At 43.8% G+C, this 22716-nt stretch overlaps 2 protein-coding genes across 8 annotated transcripts; one reads left to right on the top strand and one right to left on the bottom strand.

The window, feature by feature from the left end:
- Positions 1 to 4133: 4133 nt before the first annotated feature.
- On the bottom strand, positions 4134 to 12313 carry LOC307209011 (vespryn-like). 4 transcript variants are annotated; one of them, XM_079964087.1, is made up of 5 exons: positions 12109 to 12313; positions 11957 to 12034; positions 9288 to 9388; positions 8273 to 8368; positions 4134 to 6585 (listed from the first exon to the last, which is right to left on the bottom strand). In XM_079964087.1, the coding sequence occupies exons 2-5, from the start codon at positions 11959 to 11961 to the stop codon at positions 6086 to 6088; spliced, it is 702 nt and encodes a 233-aa protein (XP_079820213.1). In that variant the 5' UTR covers positions 11962 to 12034; positions 12109 to 12313; the 3' UTR covers positions 4134 to 6085. The 4 variants fall into 4 exon arrangements, with proteins under 4 accessions (XP_079820213.1, XP_079820212.1, XP_079820214.1 ...); XM_079964086.1 differs by having other exon boundaries at positions 4134 to 6591; positions 12109 to 12304; XM_079964088.1 differs by lacking the exon at positions 11957 to 12034 and having other exon boundaries at positions 4134 to 6591; positions 12109 to 12294.
- Positions 12314 to 15375: 3062 nt separating this feature from the next.
- On the top strand, positions 15376 to 17900 carry LOC307208910 (uncharacterized protein). Of its 4 annotated transcripts, none has more exons than XM_079963948.1 (2): positions 15376 to 15471; positions 16593 to 17900. In XM_079963948.1, the coding sequence occupies exon 2, from the start codon at positions 16815 to 16817 to the stop codon at positions 17784 to 17786; it is 972 nt and encodes a 323-aa protein (XP_079820074.1). In that variant the 5' UTR covers positions 15376 to 15471; positions 16593 to 16814; the 3' UTR covers positions 17787 to 17900. The 4 variants fall into 4 exon arrangements, with proteins under 4 accessions (XP_079820074.1, XP_079820073.1, XP_079820075.1 ...); XM_079963947.1 differs by having other exon boundaries at positions 15462 to 15594; XM_079963949.1 differs by lacking the exon at positions 15376 to 15471 and adding an exon at positions 15491 to 15588.
- The last annotated feature ends 4816 nt before the right edge of the window (positions 17901 to 22716 follow it).

Here is a 22716-nt window from a genome sequence, read left to right as displayed (position 1 = left end):
AGAGAGATTTACAAACTGATTATGATACCCAATCCTCTTTCTCTGTTTTCATAAAGTTTTGTAACTTAAGGTGCATGCCTGCGGAATGGTCCATGATGACCACAAGAAGATGCTAGGAAGATGTTACTTTGAGATTAGCTTAAGGAATGGGAGCCTCAGACCCCCCAGGAGCTGAATATGGCCCTCCATGCCTCTCTATCTGGCCCTTGGTGCTCTTCCAATTATCAGCCTTTGCTAATTTGGTTACCTCCAGATGTTTTGAGCAACTACTGCCATCAGTCCCATCCAGCTCGCATGCTGGGGCTGATGGCAGTCGCAGTCTAAAGCACCCAGGGGGCACCAGGTCGGCGACTGCTGCAATAGGCTTTTGTGATGGTTTGCAGTCCAGTATACTTGAAGGAGCGTCTCCACCTCCATCATTCAGCCCAGACACTGAGGTCCAGCGCCGAGGGCCTTCTGGCGGTTCCCTCACTGCGAGAAGCCAAGTTACAGGGAACCAGGCAGAGGGCCTTCTCGGTAGTGGCACCCGCCCTGTGGAACGCCCTCCCACCAGATGTCAAAGAGAAAAATAACTACCAGACTTTTAGAAGACATCTGTAGGCAGCCCTGTTTAGGGAAGCTTTTAATGTTTAATTGGTTATTGTATTTTAGTGTTCTGTTGGAAGCCGCCCAGAGTGGCTGGGGAAATCCAGCCAGATAGGCGGGGTATAAATAACTTATTATTATTATTATTATTATTATTATTATTATTATTATTTGCAAGAGGACTCTCTTCCCATTTGCTTTGCCTCACCGACACCTGCAGTCAAACAGGATTTTGAAATAAGAAAGACATCTGGCTGTGTTTACTCTGCATTAGGGCTGCCATACAAAGGTGGAAAACCCGAATGTATAGCAAGATAGTTTTTTAAAAAATAAAAATGCTTTAAAAATCAAATAAAAGCCCCAAAACAGTCAACATCTCCCCAAAAAAGCTGAACAACTTTGTCCTGATTGTCACTTTTAGGAATATTGCACCCCTGCTCTGCATCCAAGGCACTGGTCTGAGAAGCAGCATGAAGCACAACATTTGCCCCAATCCTCATCTATCCTGTCGTTTCTTAGGAGATACTGTGTTTTGATGCATTAACCAGCTTTGAACCAGATTAAGAAAACTGGTAGTGTGCACACACAGCCTCTGTTTGCCAGAGGCAAATCGGGGATGAATGTATACAGTAGAACAGTCACATCTCTTTCACACTTCTTACTACCTTTAAGTCTTTCCTTTTCCTTTTCCTTTCCCTTTTTTTTTTTTTTTTTTTTTTTTTGGAGGAGGAGGCAGGCAGGGGAGAACGATGGCCCATCTCCAGAATGAAACTCTGCGCCTTTAACTGACATGCAGAAATTATGCATGCAGGTTCCCCCTGCCTGGAGAGGTAATGAAGGAATGGGCTGTTGTGGCTCAGTGGTAGAGCATCTGCCTTGTCATGCAGGACGTCGCAGGTTCAATTCCCAGTATCTCCAGGTAGAGCTGGGAAGAGGTTCCCTGTCCGAGAGGAGAGCCTCCTCTAGTAACCATAGGCAAAACTGGCCTAGAATGGACCAGTCTTGGGTCCGATTCAGTAAAAAGAAACTTCTTATGTTCCTGTATGGGGAAAGTTGGAACCGGCTGGATTTCTGCCTGTCATAGATGCCACTTCCAGTCAATCTGTTAACGTCAGCATTTGCCCTAATTTGTCTTTATGACATCACGTCAAGCAATTTGTTAAGTTGTGGGTGAACATATCAGCGATTCTTCAAGCAGCTCTTGTTTATTCACAGGCCAGAACAGAACTGAACTGAAGGGTTCAGCCAGCCTGCTTATATAGAGCTCCACTTCAACACAACAGTAACCACTTTCTGTAACTATCCAGTCACTGAATGTCACTTTCAATCCCTTATTTGCATATGTGGACCTGAGTGAAAACTATCTACAGTGTCCCCCTGCTGGCCCAGGGTGAGAACTTCAGTACACAACACAATTGTTACCAGTATGTTGTTCTGGCACAAACAGTATTATCTTTTATTATTATTACAAGAGTGCCCAATCCACTTTAACTGCACAATCTGAACTTGCCAGAATGTGATTGACTCCCACCCACAAAACTGTCACATTCTGGAAGTGCCCATAGTTGGTAAAACCACAAGAAAAATGTGTTGGCTACTGTTATTCCTAAAGGCATTTGTCATTCTCCCAGTCCTTTGGATCCTGTTACTCCACAGGATGCAACCTTGGCACCACACTCTAACCATCTGAGCTCTTCCCTTCCCTTCTATCTACCATCAAGCCATTATTTATTTTTAAAGATGTGTTTTCTAGCCATCCAAAGTCAAAAGCCCTTTTAAAGTTGAAATCCTTTAACCACAGAGCAAGCCTTGCTCCTCTGCTGAATTCGATGGGACTTTGAACACATATCTGTCTGTAGTGGTGCTGTCAGTTCCACTGAGTTCCACTGTAATCAATGAGATTTAAGAGTGTTTAACTTAGGATGTTTACTATCTACTGTACAGTATTAGTTTTATACAAAGCTCTCCCGTCAATAATTGAAGTACTACAGAAATAAAATATTTACATATCTTATCATCTACTGTATCTACCATATCTATCTATCTCTATCATCTATCTATCTATCTATCTATCTATCTATCTATCTATCATCTATCTATCTATCTATCTATCTATCTATCCATCCATCCATCCATCCATCTATCTAATCATGTCATTAAAGGGTCTAACAAAACAGATATATTAAAGGTTTAAAACAAAACATTTCAGTTCCCCTCTTTTTTTAGCTGCTCTGGTGTGAAAAGGGTTCACATCAAAGCAGCCAAGAAGGCAGAAACCGAAACATTTCACTTCAAAACTTTTAAATAACTCTTTCATGTTAGTCACTGCAGTACATATATGGTTTCAGGGATTAGCTACATATTTTGTGGTCCATAGCAAATTTGTCAGAAGTGCTCTTTCGTTGGTTTAGAGCTGACTGGCTGCAAAATCATGCTATAGCACTTTCTTTTACCTTACATGTGAAGAATATTTGTCACTGATATCCCAGGTTGCCTTCAGCTTCCATCTCCTGAAAACCAAAGAATTCTGAGTGATTCTTTTCCTCTCGAATCTCCCCTAAGTTAGAAGGCCCTTTTTTTCCTTACAATATCACAGCTGGACTCGAGCAATCAATGAAAAGATGAAAGAGGTTCCAAACGTTCTTATCAGTCAGCTGGCATCTGTCAGTCATCTCCACGTTCGATGGCCCTCAAGCCAAGCTAATGTGAGATGGAGAAAGAGAGGGGGACCTCTATTTGTAAGGAACCCAGCCCCAAATCTCCGTGTCTGATGACTGTTACGTTATTCTTCTAAGGTTCCCCATCTGTCTCTGTCTTATCAGCTGCCCACAGATGGACAGACAAAATGGGAAGGCCAAGTTTCAAGCTCACGTCATCCGCAGCTTATCACCAGCAGTCAATAGTCTACTCCCAAAATGTTTACAGAAACCGCAGCATAAGTAGTTTGTTTTTATGTCCATGAAATCATGAAATCCTAGAGTTGGAAGGGACCACAGGGGTCATCTAGTCTAACCCCCTGCAACGCAGGAATTTTTTGCCCAAGGTGGGGCTCTAACCGATGACCCCGAGATTAAGTGTCTCATGCTCTAGTTAAGTACAGGGAAGGAATTCTGAAGGGCATTTTGTTCATAAAAATGCCTGGCTTTTGCTCAATGCATCAAGCTCCACCTTAAATAACTGTACAGTGGTACCTCTGGTTACGAAGTTAATTCGTTCTGGAGGTCCGTTCTTAACCTGAAACTGTTCTTAACCTGAGGTACCATTTTAGCTAATGGGGCCTCCCGTTGCCCCTGGCGCGTGATTTCCATTCTCATCCTGGGACAAAGTTTGTAACCTGAAGTACTACTTCCAGGTTAGCAGAGTCTGTAACCTGAAGTGTTTGTAACCCAAGGTGTTTGTAACCTGAGGTACCACTGTACGTATATTTGCATATTGCTCCACAGAAGGAGCAGAACCTGTCCCCACCAGAGGTACTACTCCTAGCATCTCATATAACCCTCCTTTGAACAGACTTTGGATAACAAGTGCAAAGAAAGACAGGACTCATATTTATTTATTAAGCCATTTATATACTGCTTCACCCTTAGCATTTCTAACAAGCTGCATGGCTCCCTGGTATAGCATATATTTTGCACCCCAATCTGATTATTTGGCATCAATCTGAGAGTTAATAGTAGCTGGCTGTGTGTGTTTTACGATATTCATCAGGAGAGGAGCTGGAGAGAAAGGACGAAACTGCCCTTCGGTCCAGTCCCTATCACAATTCAATTCCTCCCTGCCATGGTTTCTACCTAAATAAACAGCAAACAGGATATAAAATGCAGACATACACTTAATGTACGGTCCAGCTTACTATGTCACCTCCTTTTCTGGAATGGAGCATATTCAGGTTTCTTTCACTTTCACATGAACCTAGTGAAATTCCCCCCTTAAATTTCCATATTAATGAAAGCTGAACCATGCAGGAAATTCTTCTTCTGTAACTGATTGTCCAGAAACATGGCCTTACTTTGCATAATGATTACTCTAGGTTGGAAATGGACAGCAGTTTTAAGAGCTGAAGGTGGAATGAGAGAGAGGCATGGTCCTTTTGGTCTCAGGGGTTAAACAGTTTTGGCAGGTATCTGAAGCAATACACAAAGAAACCCTCTGCAAACCTGTTTATGAGAGATGACTTATGGCAGTGGTGAGGAATCTTTGGTCTTGGCCTGCTGAAGGGTCCATTGTGGCCTGTGAGGCTCTTTCTCTAAAACCACACCTACCTGTCATTGTGTGATGTCAGCTGATGGATGGGACTCAGTCCTGCATTGGCTGTGCCTGCCAGCTCCCTATAGGGAACTGACACACACAGGGAAAGCAGAAGACTTTAATCCTCCACTCATTGGCTGATGAGTGGAGGTTAAATCCTACTGAGGCCCCTGCAAGGACTGAACTCTCCCCTCATCTGCTGATGAGCAAAACGTTGAATCCTGCCAGGTATTTCCCTGAGGGGAATGCGCTAGCTAAACAGAAGCCTCCCTCCAAAGGATGCAAGGCGACTTTTGACAGGTGGGTGGGACCGCCCACCTATCAGTCACCTGCTGGCATCATGATGTCAGATGATTGATAGATGGGTGGCTCCATTCACCTGTCAAAGTTGGTCAGCAGTGATGGTTGTAGTGGAAGATCAGGATCTGGCCCACTGTGCCAAGAAAATTCCCCGTTCCTGGTGAACAGGGTACCAAAAACGATGCCTGTTTCTCAGGCCACCTTCATCTCTACAACATTTGAATCTGAAAGGTTGGGGTTGAGGAATTAGAAGAAGAAGAAAATGGAAAAGATACAATTCCAAAACCCTTGAAAACAAACATTACATACTTATTACCTAGTACTTCCCCCCACCCACCCGCAGCTTCCCTCTGCCGCAATTCGACTTCTTTAAATCTCTATCTCCACATTTATCTTTGATTTCTCCAAATATATCATTCTTTGTACATCTCTTATCTCTTTTCTTTTCTGATTCATACATATACTTTACATTTTTTATTCTAGGCATATCAGCACATCTTTCTTAGAACAATATTTTAGCATGTAATCTTCGAAACATTTCCATTCCTTTTTAAATTTTTTATTTGACTGATATCTTATAATTGATGTTAGCTTTGCCAGTTCTAAATATTCATTTAATTTGCAAATCCACTCCCCTTTTGAGGGCAAGATTTGAGATTTCCATTTAGAAGCAATCACTACCCTAGCTGCTGTAGTTGTATATAGGAAAATTCTTTTTTTTCACTTGTAGTATATCTTTCCCTATCAGACCTAGGAGATATGCCTCTGGTTTTTTAACAATTGGGATTTTCAACATTTTCTTTAATTCCTCATGTATTACTCTCCAAAATTTCTTAATCTCCTCACAACCCCACCACATGTGTATTGTTGTTCCTGCGTCTTTACCACATGAAGCCAGACACTCTTAAATCCTTAAAAATGCATGGCGTGGCGCTGGCGGGCAATTCTCCACTCACTCTTTTAAGTCGTTCAGGCGGAGTGAAACACCTCCACCAACATAGAAGAAAGGATAAACGACCTCTCCGTTGCGGGGAACATCTTTCTTAATGACTTTACCAGCCATGTAAAAAGTCACGGTGTCTTGATCGCAATCCAGAAGAACCCCGATGGTTCCAGAGCCTTGGGGAGGTGGTTGGGGGTCGCTTTGCCGACGCCGAAGCCACCAGAGACCTTCCTGCACAATCCCCTCCTCTGGGGTAAGGGAGAGGTAGACATCCCTTTTCACAGACTCCCGCGCTACCCCGACCGCCCATTCCCTCTGGTTTCTATACACCACTTCCCAGCAATGTTTCCCTGATTTAAACCCTGGAGAGCCCAACACGGCAGGGCTTTTAGTGAACCTCTTGGGGTTGGGAGGCACGGGGTGCTCCACACCTTCCGATGTCACAGTCTTCCGGTCTGTAGACACAACAAGTGCTGGGTGGGCAGTGTCCGGGTTAAAGGTCACTTTAGCTGCAACTGGGGGGAGACAGAACATCAAAGTGTTATGGGCCCAACCAAGTCCTTGCAGAAGAGGGTTGGGCCAAGCCTAATGCTTGCCCTGGCTGTGTACACACCATATATTTAATGTACATTTAAAGCATATCCTGCCTCTAATAATAATAATAATTTATAATTTGTACCCCACGCATCTGGCTGGGTTTCCCAGCCACTCTGGGCAGCTTCCAACAAAAGATTAAAAATACATTAAAACATCAGTCATTAAAAACTTCCCTAAAAACAGGGCTGCCTTCAGGTGTCTTCTAAACGTCAGATAGTTGTTTATTTCTTTGACATCTGATGGGAGGGCGTTCCACAGGGCGGGTGCCACTAACTACTGAGAAGGCTCTCTGCCTGGTTCCCTGTACCCTCACTTCTCGCAGGGAGGGAACTGCCAGAAGACCATCGGATCTGGACCTCAGTGTCTGGTGAATGATGGGGGTGGAGATGCTCCTTCAGGTATACTGGGAATTCTGGGAATGGTAGTTTGCCCCATCACAGCACTATAATTTCCAGCACCCTCAGCAAATTACACTTTTCATTATTCTTTAAGGGGGTGAAAGGGAAATGTGCTTTAATGCATAGTGTGTATACAAGCTAAGCAACATGGAACTTTGCTCCAACAAGTCCATCTCTCTTCCTGGGTAAGCCATCATCTTTCCTTTCTTTGGCAGATGTAGTGTGTGTGTGTGTGTGTGTGTGTGTGTGTGTGCGCACACACACACACACACACACACACACACACACACACACAAACACAGCACTTCAAAATGGGGACTTAATTTGTGCATGAGAGTTTTGGCTAGAAGCTTGTCTTGTTCTGCACTGGACCCAGAGTTATGGCTTGGGGATCTCCCTGGGAACCAAATACACAGACAAGACCAGTAGAGTGCTGATTCTTTGAGCCCCTCCATCTTATGCTCAAGTTGTGTATATATGTGCAAATAAAACCATAAATCTTAAAGACACCACATTCTCTTTTGATCTTCATTCTAAGAAAACTGAACCCTGCCTGGGTAAGCACAGGCACCCCTGGAGTCTCTTGCCGCTCAGAGAATTGCACAAGAGAGCATTTCTATGATGGTCCTTTCAGCAATTTCACCAGAGATGCTGAACCTGAGACCCTCGAGTGCTGCTGAACTACATGCTGGCTGGGGTTGATGGGGCTTGTGGAGGGTAGCTGTATCCCCACCTCTGAATTTAACACAGCTAGGGCTGTCATACATCTGGAATTTCCTGGACATGGCAGTCAGAACAGTGTCCAGGTAGAAATCGCTGAAATGTCTGGGAAAATCCGGACATATGGCAACCGATGTCGGAAGCCTAGATTTTGGTGAATTTCCTTTAAAATAGCTCAAAAACTTCACTTTTATTATTTTTGATATTTTGCACACACACAAAAGCTCAACTTTGTCAAAAGAAGCTCAAAAACTTTTGTGCCCAAATTCTCACCTTTTTGAAATATGGCAACCCTAACAAAGCCCCAAAGTGCCTTGCAACATTGCCAGCTTTGAATGCACTGGGATTTTCTGGCAGTATTTCTCAATTCAGCCAGAATGACTTTTAGAAAGTTGCAATATTATTATTATTATTATTATTATTATTATTATTATTATTATTCCAACACTTGCCCCACAGTCTTATTTTACTCATCGTTTACCTTGGTAGCATCCCTTTGGTAGTGAAGCCAGCACTTTCCCACCACCTTTCTGCTCAGCCAGAAAGCACAGCATTAGCCACAGGATACAATAGAATCCTAGGGAGGCACAAAGGGGGAAAGATAAGGAAACCAAGAACAAGATGCTTCCATAAATAGAACCAGCATGGAGTAGTGGTCAGGGTCTTGGACTAGGACCTGGGAGGCCAGGGTTCAAATCCCCACTTGGCCATAAAGCACACTGGGTGAACTTGGGTCCGTCACTCAGCCTAATGCACCTCACAGAGCGGCTGTGAGGAAAAGATGGGATATAAATGTAATAACAATAATAAACTAGGATGCAATGGGGAGGTGATGGTGGTACTTCTGTGTCCTTTATAAGGATGTTCAGTATTTTGCAGAGAGCTTTGCAGTCTTTGCTGTGTTTGCCCTCAGAGCATCCTTGCCAGGTAATTTCCTCTATATTACCTGAAATACCGTATACTCGGAGTCGAGAGTAGATTTCTTTTTTTCTTTTTATTTTCTTTTTTTATCATATAATTTTTATTTCATGCTCTTTATTCAGCTCATAGTGGGAGGAGGAATGAAAGTTCCCCCAAAGTATCTGCTTTATATACATTATTTACACAATGGGCTGCACATGATTGGCTAATTCTGGAATTCTCCTGTAGGCCAATCAGGTTGTGGGTTCACTTCCATCTGGAGCTGGATTGGGTGGTTCCTGCAGACCAATCATACTGCTGCATTGTTCTAGGACCAATCAAACTGCTGCATTTTGGATCCTATTGTTCTAGGACCAATCAGACTGCTGCATTTTGGATCCTATTCAACTCAGTACATAACATTACCCGACCTGCCAAAGAACACATTGGGTTTAAGCCAAGCCTGACTGACTTGGATGGTGGCCCGAATCTACAAATGTAGGTCCGGCTAAGTAGCCTCTGGACCCTTCCAGTCTTGCCTTATGATATCCAACGGGTTCTGAGATAAAACAAATAGCAGCAGTTGTAGCCATTACCTTTGAGCGTCGGCTGAACACTGCTTCTCATTGGAAAGTTCTGGAAGCTCAGCCAAGAGACCAGAGAAAAAGACATAGCTGCCAGGACCTCTTCCTTCTCACTGAGGGTGGCCGCAGAGAAATAAAAACAAATTTGTTTTTTAAAAAAATACAATCAATAGAAACTTTTAGGGGAAAATTTGTTACTGTTTTTGTTACATTGGAATCAACACAAAAGAAACAAAGCAGTAATTATGGAGCTATTAGATATGATGCATTTAACTATATATCTCTATAGGTTTGTACGGCAATTATATATTTCATACTCATGGAATTTTGGGGGGGGGGGACAGTATTAAAAACCAAAAGTAACACTTTGTCCAGCTGTTAATCCCACTATGAGTGGGAGATTGGGATCAGGACTACACTGATAATAGGACCCATGGAAGGGAAGCTGGGAAGTCTAGATATTCGGAGAAATGTCTCAATATGGATATTTTATTTTGTACAGTCGTACCTCACAAAGTCGAACGGAATCTGTTCTGGAAGTCTCCTGCGTCTCCTGCAGCCAATCAGAAGCCATGTAAGCCGCGTCGGACGTTCAGGTTCCAAAAGAACGTTCGCAACCGGAACACTCACTTCCAGGTTTGCGGCGTTCGGGAGCCAAAACGTTCGACTCGCAAGGCATTCAGTTTCCGAGTGGTGCATGAGCCAACACACAGCCTCTTCTTTCTGTTTTCTTTTTAAGGCCTTCCATAATGAAGCTTGCTAGTAGAATACATGCATTAGGTCACACCACATGTTTTCCGCTAGCCCTTGCACAACAACTCACAGAATTGCAGCACTTCCACAATTTATTCAGTTTTGTATCACACTTTCTTGGAGATCAAGGGGGGAGCTGAAAACTAGAGTGGGTGTAGTATTTCCAGCTGTGGACACTTTTAATTTGGGGGCAATAAAAAGGCCAAAAGTACCCAGTTTGGCAAGTCGAGACTTGCTTTAATCATCAGGGATCACAATATAAGGTGATAAATCAGTCTCACATTTTCAATCAGCATAGCATTCAGGTGGCAGATCATCACATCCTGACATGTGTTTTGAAACCTTTAATTTTTATTTTCGATGAAATTTAGACATGTTTATGAAAAAACCTAGACAGCATCTTAAAAAGCAGAGACATCACCTTGCCAACAAAGGTCCGTATAGTTAAAGCTATGGTTTTCCCAGTAGTGATGTTATGGAAGTGAAAGCTGGACCATAAAGAAGGCAGATCGCCGAAGAATTGATGCTTTTGAATTCTGGTGCTGGAGGAGACTCTTGAGAATCCCATGGACTGCAAGAAGATCAAATGCATCCATTCTTGAGGAAATCAGCCCTGAGTGGTCACTGGAAGGACAGATCCTGAAGCTGAGACTCCAATACTTTGGCCACCTCATGAGAAGAGAAGACTCCCTAGAAAAGACCCTGATGTTGGGAAAGATGGAGGGCACCCGGGAGAAGGGGATGACAGAGGACGAGATGGTTGGACAGTGTTCTTGAAGCTACCAGCATGAGTTTGACCAAACTGCGGGAGGCAGTGGAAGACAGGAGTGCCTGGCGTGCTCTGGTCCATGGGGTCACAAAGAGTCGGACACGACTAAACGACTAAACAACAACAACATGCAGAAAGTAAAGGTAATTGTGCTGGGCCACAAGATTTGTGAATGAGAAATGCTCACAATGTTCAAAAAGCCAAATTCTGGTATGCTGTTAGTCTTTGTATTTCAACCATCACCATTCACAGACTTTGAAGCCACGTAACCCATTCCGCAATGAAATAAAACACATGAAATATTCCTAGCATCACATGATCCTGTATAAGATGTTCAATAGATGATGCTTTGCATTTCACAAACAATTATTCCGGCAATCAACACTTATACCCGCATCGTAATGGCTTACCTTGTTTTCCAGAAAGAAACATATTTTTATTTGCGCTGACAGTGCCCTGACTATTCCAGGTAGCTGGTAGGACTTCTCTGTGGTTAATGACTGGAGCTCACTTTGCTGAGGGCTTTTAAATGATCTAACAAGGATGTGGCAAGTCTTCTAACAAGGATGTGGCAAGTCTTCTAACAAGGATGTGGGGACACATCTAACCCTTTCCTAGATTGCAAAACAACCTGTAGAGCCTGTTCTATAGCACTCTCTGAGTGGCTTATAGGGGAGCTAGTAAGTGGCAGTTTCTTTTTGAATTCTATAAGATTTAGCTGATGCAAGTTCAGGAAACATTGCAAGCCCCCAGGAAAGACTTAATTTAGGAAGAGAAGGTATTTCTTTTAGCTGCTGTACCACATATTGGGAACGTGGGTGGCACTGTGGTCTAAACCACAGAGCCTAGGACTTGCCAATCAGAAGGTCAGCGGTTTGAATCCCCGTGATGGGGTGAGCTCCCGTTGCTCAGTCCCTGCTCCTGCCAACCTAGCAGTTTGAAAGCAAAAAAGTGCAAGTAGATAAATAGGTACCGCTCCGGTGGGAAGGTAAACGGCATTTCCGTGTGTTGCTCTGGTTTGCCAGAAGTCGCTTAGTCATGCCGGCCACATGACCCGGAAGCTGTACGCCGGCTCCCTCGGCCAATAAAGCGAGATGAGTGCCACAATCCCAGAGTCGGTCACGACTGGACCTAATGGTCAGGGGTCCCTTTACCTTACCACATATTGAGAAATGATATTGTTGCACACTCAGGTGGTAAGAAGTTCCAGAAACTTTGCTGCCTGGAGTTGGGGTTCCTTTAGAAGAGAAAGCACTGGAGACTTGAGGCACTTTATATACAAATGTACAGGGAGAGAATAAGGGGTCTTACCTTGTAGATGATCTGCTGTCTCGCACCAGACTCCCAGAGACACAGAGAGCTGTTCACAAGCTGTCTTTAGGTCTGTCTAACTGCTCACTCACTGTCTGTTCCCAAAAGTGCCCCAAATGCCAGGGTTGCACGCCTCCCTCATCATTTCCACTCCCAACCTCTGAAGGCTTTCATATTTAAAACACAAGAGAGAACTTCAGTTTCGGTCCCATCGATGAAACCAAGATGCTGGCAACGAACCAGCAAGCTGCTCCACAAAAGCAATTCTTTGTGCCAGTATCACTTACGCCTCCACGGGGCCCAGGAAGTGGCGTACAACAATTAAAAAGGACAATGAGACGTACAACCGGTTCCAACACATGTTGTACCCATTGTAGCTTTTCTTTTTTCTTTTTACAAATAGAAGAGAGAGAAAGAAATGTCGTCAGTTGACTTTTCAGCAAAATAATATACCATTGAGCCTGACGTGAACATTAATTGCTTTGTGTTACATTGATCAATGATGTAACTCTTACAAAAATTATATGGGCAGTCCATATATCCAAGTAGGTATTAGAGTGATGATTATACACTATGCAGTCAAGCATGGAAAGGGCAGAGAGATCTTCAGACCACCAAGAGTACATGGGTTTGCCCTTGAAGATTATTATTACAGTGGTACCTCGGGTTAAGAACTTAATTGGTTCCGGAGGTCCGCTCTTAACCTGAAACTGTTCTTAAACTGAAGCACCACTTTAGCTAATGGGGCCTCCCGCTGCCACCACACGATTTCTGTTCTCATCCTGAAGCAAAGTTCTTAACCCGAGGTAATATTTCTGGTTTAGCGGAGTCTGTAACCTGAAGCGTATGTAACCTAAAGCGTATGTAACCCGAGGTACCACTGTATTATTATTATTTCTGACTTTTAGAAGACATCTGAAGGCAGCCTTGTACAGGGAGGTTTTTAATGTTTTAGGTTCTTTGTGTTTGAACATTTTGTTGGAAGCCACCTAGAGTGGCTGGGGCAGCCCAGTCAGATGGACTGTTTATCATCATCATCATCATCATCATCATCATTATCATCACAGAAACTTCAACTGGTCAAAAATGCTGCTGTCAGATTCCTGGCTGATATTCCGTCGGGGTTTTTATTATTATAAAAACTATTAATTGTTGAGTATTGAAAATAAAAAATAACGAATGGAACATCCCCCCTCCCCGCTTCTTTACACAACCTGAAGGCATAGTTCAGATCTAAATAATAACAGTAAAGATCATGTAAGCACTGAGGTAGAGAGAGTCTGAAAGTTCCTGATGTCAATATAAAGGAAGATGTTGAAGTAGCCCAATATTACGGAAAGCGGCAGGTACTGCTTCTCTGCAGAGTTTTCACTTGTTTGTGGGACGAATGGCCACCTGTCCACCATGAAAGTCTCTCAGGTTTTGTTGCCCTCTATTTCTTGCGTTTGTCTGGTGGTTTCTAGGCCTGGGTCCCAGAGCTTTTTATTTCATCCTGCTGCTTTCCCTGGGAAAACCCCTGGTTTGCTGATGAATCAGAATTAATGTCAATCTGCAGAAAACTAGATTGATCCCTCCCCCCTCTCCGATTCAGCAGTAAACGGCAGGTTCTCTCAGGGAAAGATAGAGGTGGGAAAAAACTCTCAGACCCAAGTGTGGATCAGCCCTGAGACAAAGATTAACAGAAGAAAAGCGGGAAAAGCATAAATAAAAGGATCACAGGGCTAGAGTGTCTTCTGTGAGGAAAAGTTACAATGCTTGGGTCTTCTTACTTTAAGGGAAAAGAAGCGGGGACATGACAGAGGTATATCAAATTATACATGATGTGGAGAAAAGCGACAGAGATATTTTTTCTCTCCCTCTCCAATCATACTAGAACCTGAAGTGATCTTTCTTGCATCATTCTAGAATGCAAAGTAATTTGATTAAGCTGATTATTGTCAGATTCGAGAAAGACGAAAGGAAGTACACTGTAGCTATCTGCCAATCACCCAATCCCACCACCCTTCTGAGTAATACCCCTCCCCACCTTCTCACTATATAGAAGGGTCTGGTGACTTCTGTTTCAGTGTATCTGAAGAAGTGTGCATGCACACGAAAGCTCATACCAAGAACTAACTTAGTTGGTCTTTAAGGCGCTACTGGAAGGAATTTTTTTATTTTGTTTTGACTATGGCAGACCAACACGGCTACCTACCTGTAACTGACACTAAAGGAAGTACAGCACAGAGCTAAACTCTCGATTTCACTTCTGTAAGATGCAGCAATGGCCAGCTTGGACAGCTCATACCCTCCAACATTTCTCCAATGAAAATAGGGACGTCCCATTCCATAATGATAAGTTTGCTATTTATACCCCACACACCTTACTGGGTTGCCCTGGTCACTCTGGGCAGCTCCCAACATATATAAAAACATAATAAAAAAAATAAACTTTTAAAAAAACAAATCCCTATACAGGATTGCCTTCAGACAACTCATACCCTCCAACATTTCTCCAATGAAAATAGGGACATCCTAAGGAAAAGTGGAACATTCCGGGATCAAGTCAGAAACCGGGACTTTTTCTCTAAATCAGGGAGCATGTGGCTAATCCCTGGGAAATAGCGGGTCTGGACTTGGGGGATCTGATATGTTTCAAAAGGGATTAGCCACATGCATGCAGGATAAACTATGAGTGGCTACTAGCTGCAATGGCTGTGCTACAAGAACATAAGCTTCTGAATATTAGCTTCTGTGATTCACAAATGGAGAGTGGACTGTTGCTTGTGGGCTTCCACAGGGATCTGAAGGGCCACAGAGAAAACAGGATGCTTGACTAGTGAGATTAGGCTTCCAGTCTGATCTGGGAGGTTCTTTTTATGTTCTTTTAACATTAGAAGCCTTCTACCGTGTCAGACATTTTAACCATCTAGTTCAATATATTCTGCACGGCAGCTCTCCAGTGGTCTTCTGGCCATGATTCTTTTAAGGCGGAGTTGCCAGAGACTGAACTCCACCCTGATCCAAAAGTTTTTTGTTTTTCCCTGAGGAAGAAATCCCTCTCCCTTTTCATAACCCTTATCGAGTCCTCCTAACCACACCCAAAGCCTAACTAAGTGAGCAGTGTTTCCCAACCTTTGGTCTCCAGTTGTTTTCGGAATACAATTCCCATCATCCCTGACCACTGGTCTTGCTAGCTAGGGATGGTGGGAGTTGTAGTCCGAAAACAGCTGGGGACCCAAAGTTGGGCAACACTGCTAAGCAAGGCTTCTGCAGCTCAGAGCTGACCAGTTACTGAACCATGTGATAGTTCTGTAGGAAGCCTGGTCACATGGTTGCATCACAGAGCAACATTGTGATGACACAATTACTTACAGGAATAAGGCAGGTGTTTCCCAAATCCCATAGGTGTACTCCCTTTTTAAATACGATTATCAACCTCGCCCTTTTTATTTTGATTATCATCGTCTTGTCACCCTGATCAATGGACCAAACGGAATAGTAAATGTGGGTTAGGGGTTGTACCTGCTAGTCCCATTCCTGACCTCCATTAGTTGATTCTGCTCTTCTGTGTCTACTACATGCATATGCAAAGATCCCATGAAGAAGAGATGGACCTACTCATGCAGATCAGCATCAGGACCATCGGTCAAAATGTTGTATCTCACACAAGCCTTCCCCTTGTCTTGGCCAACTTAACAGGGCTTATATTTCCTTTACAGCACCTTGAGGGAACCTGTGGCCCTCCAGATACTGTTGGCCAAAAGCTCCCATCACTCCAATCATTGTCTCTGCCGGCTGGGACTGATGGAGTTCCAACAACATTTGGGAGTGCTACTGGTTTCCTAGCCCTGTTTCAGAAGGCAACACTGGGATGGAACATTTGTAAAAAACCTGCTCTGGAGAATGTGAGCTGCTGGGAAATGGAGGCTCTTTATCTTCCCTTCCCATTCACACCACACCTCCTTTGAGCGGCAGGCAGGCAGGCAAGGCCATTGTTAAGGGAAAAGGCCAGCAGGGCTGTTTCTTGAAGCTCTGGTGGCCTCTCTGGTGTGGAGTGCCTCTCATCAGCTCCAACTGTTAGCCCAAACTAATAATAAAGTAGGTGCTCTTGCTTTTTGTGGTTTTACGAAGTAGCAATCTAGTATTGAAAAGAAAAGAAAAAGGCTTTTCCTGACATGGAGATGTCTAGTGGGGGAAAGTAGGTAAAGGTAAAGGGACCCCTGACCATTAGCTCCAGTCGTGACCGACTCTGGGGTTGCGGCGCTCATCTCGCTTTACTGGCCGAGGGAGCCGGCATACAGCTTCCGGGTCATGTGGCCAGCATGACTAAGCCGCTTCTGGCGAACCAGAGCAGTACACGGAAACACCGTTTACCTTCCCGCCGGAGCGGTACCTATTTATCTACTTGCACTTTGACGTGCTTTCAAACTGCTAGGTTGGCAGGAAGTGGGGGAAAGTATAACCTGCTAAATTTCCATGCCAGCTCTACTTTTTTTTAATAGGACGAGGGGGATGGAGCAGGTGAGGCGAGTTTGTGAAAGGTGAGTTCTCAAGAACAAAACGGAGGAAAGTGATTGGCTGTTGGGAACAGAAGCAGGCTGGGATTGATTCCGTTCCATCTATAAATACTTTGTACAGGAGTCACACAAGTCAGTCTCATCAGAGGCTCCATGCAGTGAGTAACAGAGTCCCAAAGAAGGGCAGCAACCCCACAAGAAGTGACAATGATTGAGGTTATGACGCCTGGAGGAACACAGGCCCCACTTCCTAGGAGAAAGAGGCCAGGCCGAGTCAAGAGAGGAGAAACTCGTTTCCCCGAAAAGTCGTCAATAATTACGAGGTCAATGCAAAGGAGGAGAAGCTTGAATCCTGGTAAGACCATCAAGTCCCTCCCTAATATCTCAGGGCTCGTTGTCCAAGCGATTGCCGCAAGTGCGTCGAACGGCCTCACGCTCACAGAGCTGAAGGAAGTCCTCAGCACCAAGGGCTACAATGTGAGGAGGCAAAGCCCCAGAACTCAGAGGAAAATGCACGCCCTGGTGTTGAAAGGCGCTGTGGTGCGCATGACTCACAGCGATGGCTCAAAGTTTTTCGTCATCAGGAAGCACCAGAGCAAGGCCAGCAAAATATTTGAAAACCCCAAAAGGGCTGCAGGGGCAAGGAAAGTCCGAGTTGGGCGAAGGTATGGCGCACGCACTGGCACAAAAACGAAAGGAGAAGTGGAGGGAGCCAAGAGCTCTGCGGATAAGACGGGAGAGGCTCGCCAGAAACTCCGAATCCCCAACAGGAGAAGACGATGCCCCAGGAAAAATGGCACTGCCCGGAGGTCGCAGAGGCTTGCCCAAAAAGCTGCTTCTAGCACGTCTGACAACTCGGATAGCAAAGCCGAAGATCAGCGCTGTTCCAGCAGGAGTGCTGCATCTGCTTTGAAGACCACCAGGAGCAGGCCTGCCTCTGCGGAGAAATCGAAAAGGGCTAGCAGCAAAAGCACTTCGGAAAGGTCAAGGTCTTCTAAGAGCAACAGCACAGCCTCTCCGAAAGGTGTGGGGAAGCCCTACAGCAAGGAAACACCCAGTGCAAAGAAAACAAGATTCTGTAGGAGCAGAGATGTTTCCTCTGCCAAAGAACAAAACTCCAAGGGGAAAGCTGCGTTTCCCCCCCGAAGGCCCAAGCGCAGAGCTAGACGAAGGAGATAGCAGTACCAAAGTCCAAGGCAGAAAAGGCCTTAGAAAGGTTGCGTTTTGCTAATATAGATGTGTTTCCTTTTTAGAACTGTGTAAAATTCAATAAAGATAACTAATAAGCCCAAACAGCCTGCAAGAGTGGTTTTACTGTCTTATGAGCCAGAGTATTTTATCTATTCATAGGTTTCGATTCAAAGCCATGGCCACTTCTGAAGAGCCGCCTGGACCAGGCCAAAGGTCCATATATAGTCCAGCTCCCTGTTCTCACTGCAGCCCCACAGATGCCTGCAGACCCTCCAAGTGTCCCTATTTCCCAGGGACAGTCCCGGATTTACAGAAGCCATCCTGGTTTCTGATTTGATCCCAGAATGTCCCGCTTTTCCTTAGGACGTCCCTATTTTCGCCTGCTGGATATTGGAGGGCAGGGAAGGACGTCCCTATTTTCATCAGAGAAATGTTGGATGGTATGGAGCTAAGTGACCGCCAAGGCATTAAGTAACTATACAACCTTTAGAAGACATTTGAAGGAAGCACTGTATAAGGAAGATTTTTTAAAAATATGTTTAATGTTCTATTTTTATATATCCAGTTACAGGTAGGTAGCCGTGTTGGTCTGCCATAGTCAAAACAAAATAAAAGAAAAAAAATTCCTTCCAGTAGCACCTTAAAGACCAACTAAGTTAGTTCTAGGTATGAGCTTTCGTGTGCATGCACGAAGAAGTGTGCATGAATCTGTATCTGTATCTGAAGAAGTGTGCATGCACACGAAAGCTCATACCTAGAACTAACTTATTTGGTCTTTAAGGTGCTAATGAGGTATCTAATCATAAGCCTGCATTTTTATCAAGCTTATAGTTTTTGATCAAGGTTGTATCTTAAAAATGAGTTCAAATTCACAAATGTTTCATGCCAGGCAGGAACTAGGCTGGCTAAGATTTTGGCAGATGTTCATCCTCTTGGCCAGAGAGGCCCTCTGGTTTATTGCGGTCATAAAAGGCTGAGAGCGAGGTCACTGACCTTGCATGTTGCAGAGTACAATTAAGCTACAATTAAGTTGGTAAATAGTAAGAATTATTGTGCCTCCCGTTAGAGACTTGAGCCACATTTTCCTAAGGGCAAGAGCTAATGGAAATAGGGAAAGAAAGTGCTTTTAAGTTTTTTCTTACTTTGAAAACGTCTTTGCTTATAAAAAAATTATATATGTTATGTATTAAATATATTGGCTTAAATATAATTATGCAAAGGATTTAAGAAATGTTGGATTCTTATTTCATATAGTTATAAGAGTTGTAACTATCCTGAAATTAAGTCAGCCATCAGCCCAGCCCCCCTGTCGGGCAGGAAAGCACCATCAGAGCACAGACAGATGGTTGTCAGGTTTTTGTTTAAAGGAACCTCCAATGAAGGAGATCTTTCATTGATGATGCGTACAAAAGATCTTTGATACCTGTTTAAAATAGAATTAGCCACCATCTGTTTTAGCCATCTGCTCTATTTTAGAATTAAGGGGGCAAAGGTGATTTGGTAATTAAGGTGCCTTGTAGAGGTTAATGGCTACTTGTTTGCCAATTATAAATATAGCTTTTATTTCCCATAAAAGGCAAAAGGAAATGGGTGTATCTTTTGTGATTGGTTCTAGCAAACAGCCAATAGGAATTTCAACCAGGCTGATTGGACAGAGGCAGCCAAAGGAGGAGCAAGGGGGCTGGATTAAGGAAATATAAGTGCTGGCCATAATGGCAGGAGGCCAGGCCAGAGCTTGGTAACCATATACCACTGTGCCTCATATTTATTTGTCTGACAAATAAATTATTATTTTAATTTCTCTATTGCTGCGTTGAATATTTCATTCCAGCTAAGCGTTAACCACAAGCAGGGTGCTACACTACTGGAAGGAATTTTTTTTCTTTTATTTTATTTTTATATATGTTAGAAGCTGCCCAGAGCGGCTGGACCAACACAGTCAGATGGGCAGGAAGAAAATAATAATAATAATAATAATAATAATAATAATAATAATAATAATAATAATATAGTCCCTATTTTCATCAGAGAAATGTTGGAGGGTATGAAAATATTGGGAAAGATGGAGGGCACAAGGAGAAGGGGACGACAGAGGACGAGATGGTTGGATAGTGTTCGTGAAGCTACCAGCATGAGTCTGACCAAACTGCGGGAGGCAGTGGAAGACAGGAGTGCCTGGCGTGCTCTGGTCCACGGGGTCATGAAGAGTCGGACACGACTAAACGACTAAACAACAACAACAAATGAAAATATCCCTCCCTCTCCCCCGCCCTCACTCTCCACTGCATAGACAAGGCCCGTGCAAAACCCTTCCTTTCACATTTCCGGCTCCACCCCCCGAAAAAAGACAACTATGTTTTTCTAGGGGCGGGTGGCAGACCTAGGGTTAGCCCACATCATTTTGCAGTCCTGTCTCCCCCCCCCTCCTCCTCCTCTTTCAGAAGTGGCAGCCATTTTGTGCTATGCCACACGCTCCACAGCAGCCATTTTGTGGCTGCCGCCCGTTGCGCTCTCCTGATACTCCAAATGGGCACACTGGCCCTAAAAGCTTAGTGGCCTCTAGGTTGCCATTTCAGTACCATCTATCAGTACTCAGTATCCGTGCTTTTATTATTGCAATGAAGGCCCCTCTGCCCCCCACTGTTAAACACGCCACAGGTTTAATAATGGTAGCTGCTTGCGGCAAGGAAATGGAGGGAACACATCCACTGATTGCTTGTTTTAAAACAATGAACTATAACAGTGTTTAAGGGTTCCTGAGTTTCAGGGATTTGCTGCGAATCCTTCCAACACATCCTTTTTGCCCTGTGTACTATAGGTGCCGGCAACTGTATTGGCTGGTTGCAATAGCACAGGTAACTTCTAAGTGAGTGTGGTGAAATGAGAGAGGTGACTATTTTCCCTGATACTGAGGAACGCTCCCTGTTGCTATCAGTGTGTGCACATTTCTGCCATTGTAGTGTAATGGCTAGAGCAGGGGTCAGCAAACTTTTTCAGCAGGGGGCCGGTCCACTGTCCCTCAGACCTTGTGGGGGGCTGGACTATATTTTTTGGGGGGGAATGAACGAATTCCTATGTCCCACAAATAACTCAGAGATGCATTTTAAATAAAACAACACATTCTACTCATGTAAAAACATGCTGATTCCTGGACAGTCCGCGGGCTGGCTTTAGAAGGCGATTGGGCCGGATCCTGGTCCCGGGCTTTAGTTTGCCTACCCGTGGGTTAGCGTGTCAGACAAAGACCTGGGAGACCATGGTTTGGATCAACACTCAGTCATGAAGCTCACTGGGCAACCTTGGGCCAGTCAATGTCTCTTAGCTAAACCAACCTTACAGGGTTGTGGGGAGGATGAAATTTGGGGACGGGGACCACATACACCACTGTGAGCTCCTTGGAAGAAAAGCATGGTATATAAATTTAATAAAATAAATCAATAAAATCAATATTGTATGAGTGTCACAATTAGGACAATTCCCATAGTAAGCCTAAGGTAGCTGCTGTGGGTGACTCTAATTTTGTGATATGTCATGCTCCCCATGCAACTATTTGGTGACAGACGCCTCCAGCACACAGTCAAAATTTAAAGTGTGTCCATTGGTCCAAAAAAGTTGACAACCCCTGCTCTATGATTCATGCTTCCCTTTGCTCCCTCCCCCCCCCCCAAACTACAAAGGCTCAAAAGTGGTACCTTTTCCTCATAGGGGGAGTTGTTCTCACTCCCTGATAATTTCAGTTTCTCTTTTCTTTCTGCCATTTTAAGTGGTTGGAATTACTGATCAAAAGGCTGTATCGGAGACCGTGGAAAGAGGAAAATCTGTGCTGTATGCATCTGTTTGTAAAACCCAAAATAGGTTTTGCCTGGAAATGTAGGCTAAACTACTTGTATCTTGTACATGAAACTTGCATTGGTTCTTATCAATAGTGGTTCTTAGCCTGATCACAGAATGATGATGATGATTATTTCACCTACGCTGAAATGGCAAAGATGACCGTGAAGATCAGGCACCAAGATGATAAAAATGTTAGTCAAGAGTAGGAAAAGTTTATAGAATATCTTAAAGACCACTGTAGATACTAAAAAACGTTAGCAGGATTGTTGTAACATTTGTAATACGAGTTAAGGTAAAAAAGGAGATAAAATGGATTAGAAAACTGTACTTGGAAACCGGGGTGGGGTGTGTCAAGGGATCTAAGTAATCCCAGAAGTGTAGAAATTGGAAATTATATGAGTGTACAAGAATATTGTTTTAAAAAATGAAATAATAATAATAATATTGTACCCCACTGTATTCCATGTGTTGACAACATTGTGGCTGGATTACTGCAACATGCTCTACATTGGGCTGCCCTTGGACCCGGTTCAGAAGCTCCAGCAGGTTGCAGAAGGCAGCAGCTAGGCTGATGATGAAGGCACATACCTGACAACATGTGACACATCCACTACAAGCCAGGCTCAGGGTCCTTATATCAATTTACAAAGCCCTGAACAGGGATACCTTAGACACCACCGCCTGACTGACACCTTATATCCCAGCTTGATCACCAAGATGACCTGCTGGAGCATCATTGGTCATTCCACAAGTTGGCAAGGCTAACCTCATAGTTACACAAAACTGAGTGACTTGAAACATTGCCCCTTCCTGTGGGATACTCTTCCAACAGAGATTCAGCAAGCACCTTCTGATTTAACCTTTAAACATATGCTGAAAACTTTTTTATCCCACCAAGCTTCTGCAGACAATTAAGAAAATATATTTCTGCAATAGTAATAATATTATAATATAATAATATAATATAATATAATAATTTTATTATTTATACCCCACCTATCTGGCTGAGTTTCCCCAGCCACTCTGGGCAGCTCCCAATCGAGTGTTAAAAACAATACAGCATTAAATATTAAAAACTTCTCTA

Source organism: Podarcis cretensis, assembly GCF_951804945.1.
Source record: "Podarcis cretensis genome assembly, chromosome: 2".
NCBI classification, from domain to species: Eukaryota; Metazoa; Chordata; class Lepidosauria; order Squamata; family Lacertidae; genus Podarcis; species Podarcis cretensis.
The sequence above is the reverse complement of the archived record's forward strand: the minus strand, read 5'-3'. Positions and strand labels throughout refer to the sequence as shown.

Excerpts from the sequence above, each read along its gene's own strand:
- LOC307208910 (XM_079963948.1), top strand. The coding sequence starts at position 16,815 with ATGATTGAGGTTATGACGCCTGGAGGAACACAGGCCCCACTTCCTAGG.
- LOC307209011 (XM_079964086.1), bottom strand. Across the intron at positions 8,369-9,287 it reads TGTTCAGCCGACGCTCAAAG|GATTCTATTGTATCCTGTGG; the intron begins GTAATGGCTACA and ends GTGCCTCCCTAG. Across the intron at positions 6,592-8,272 it reads ACCAAAGGGATGCTACCAAG|TTGCAGCTAAAGTGACCTTT; the intron begins GTAAACGATGAG and ends GTCTCCCCCCAG.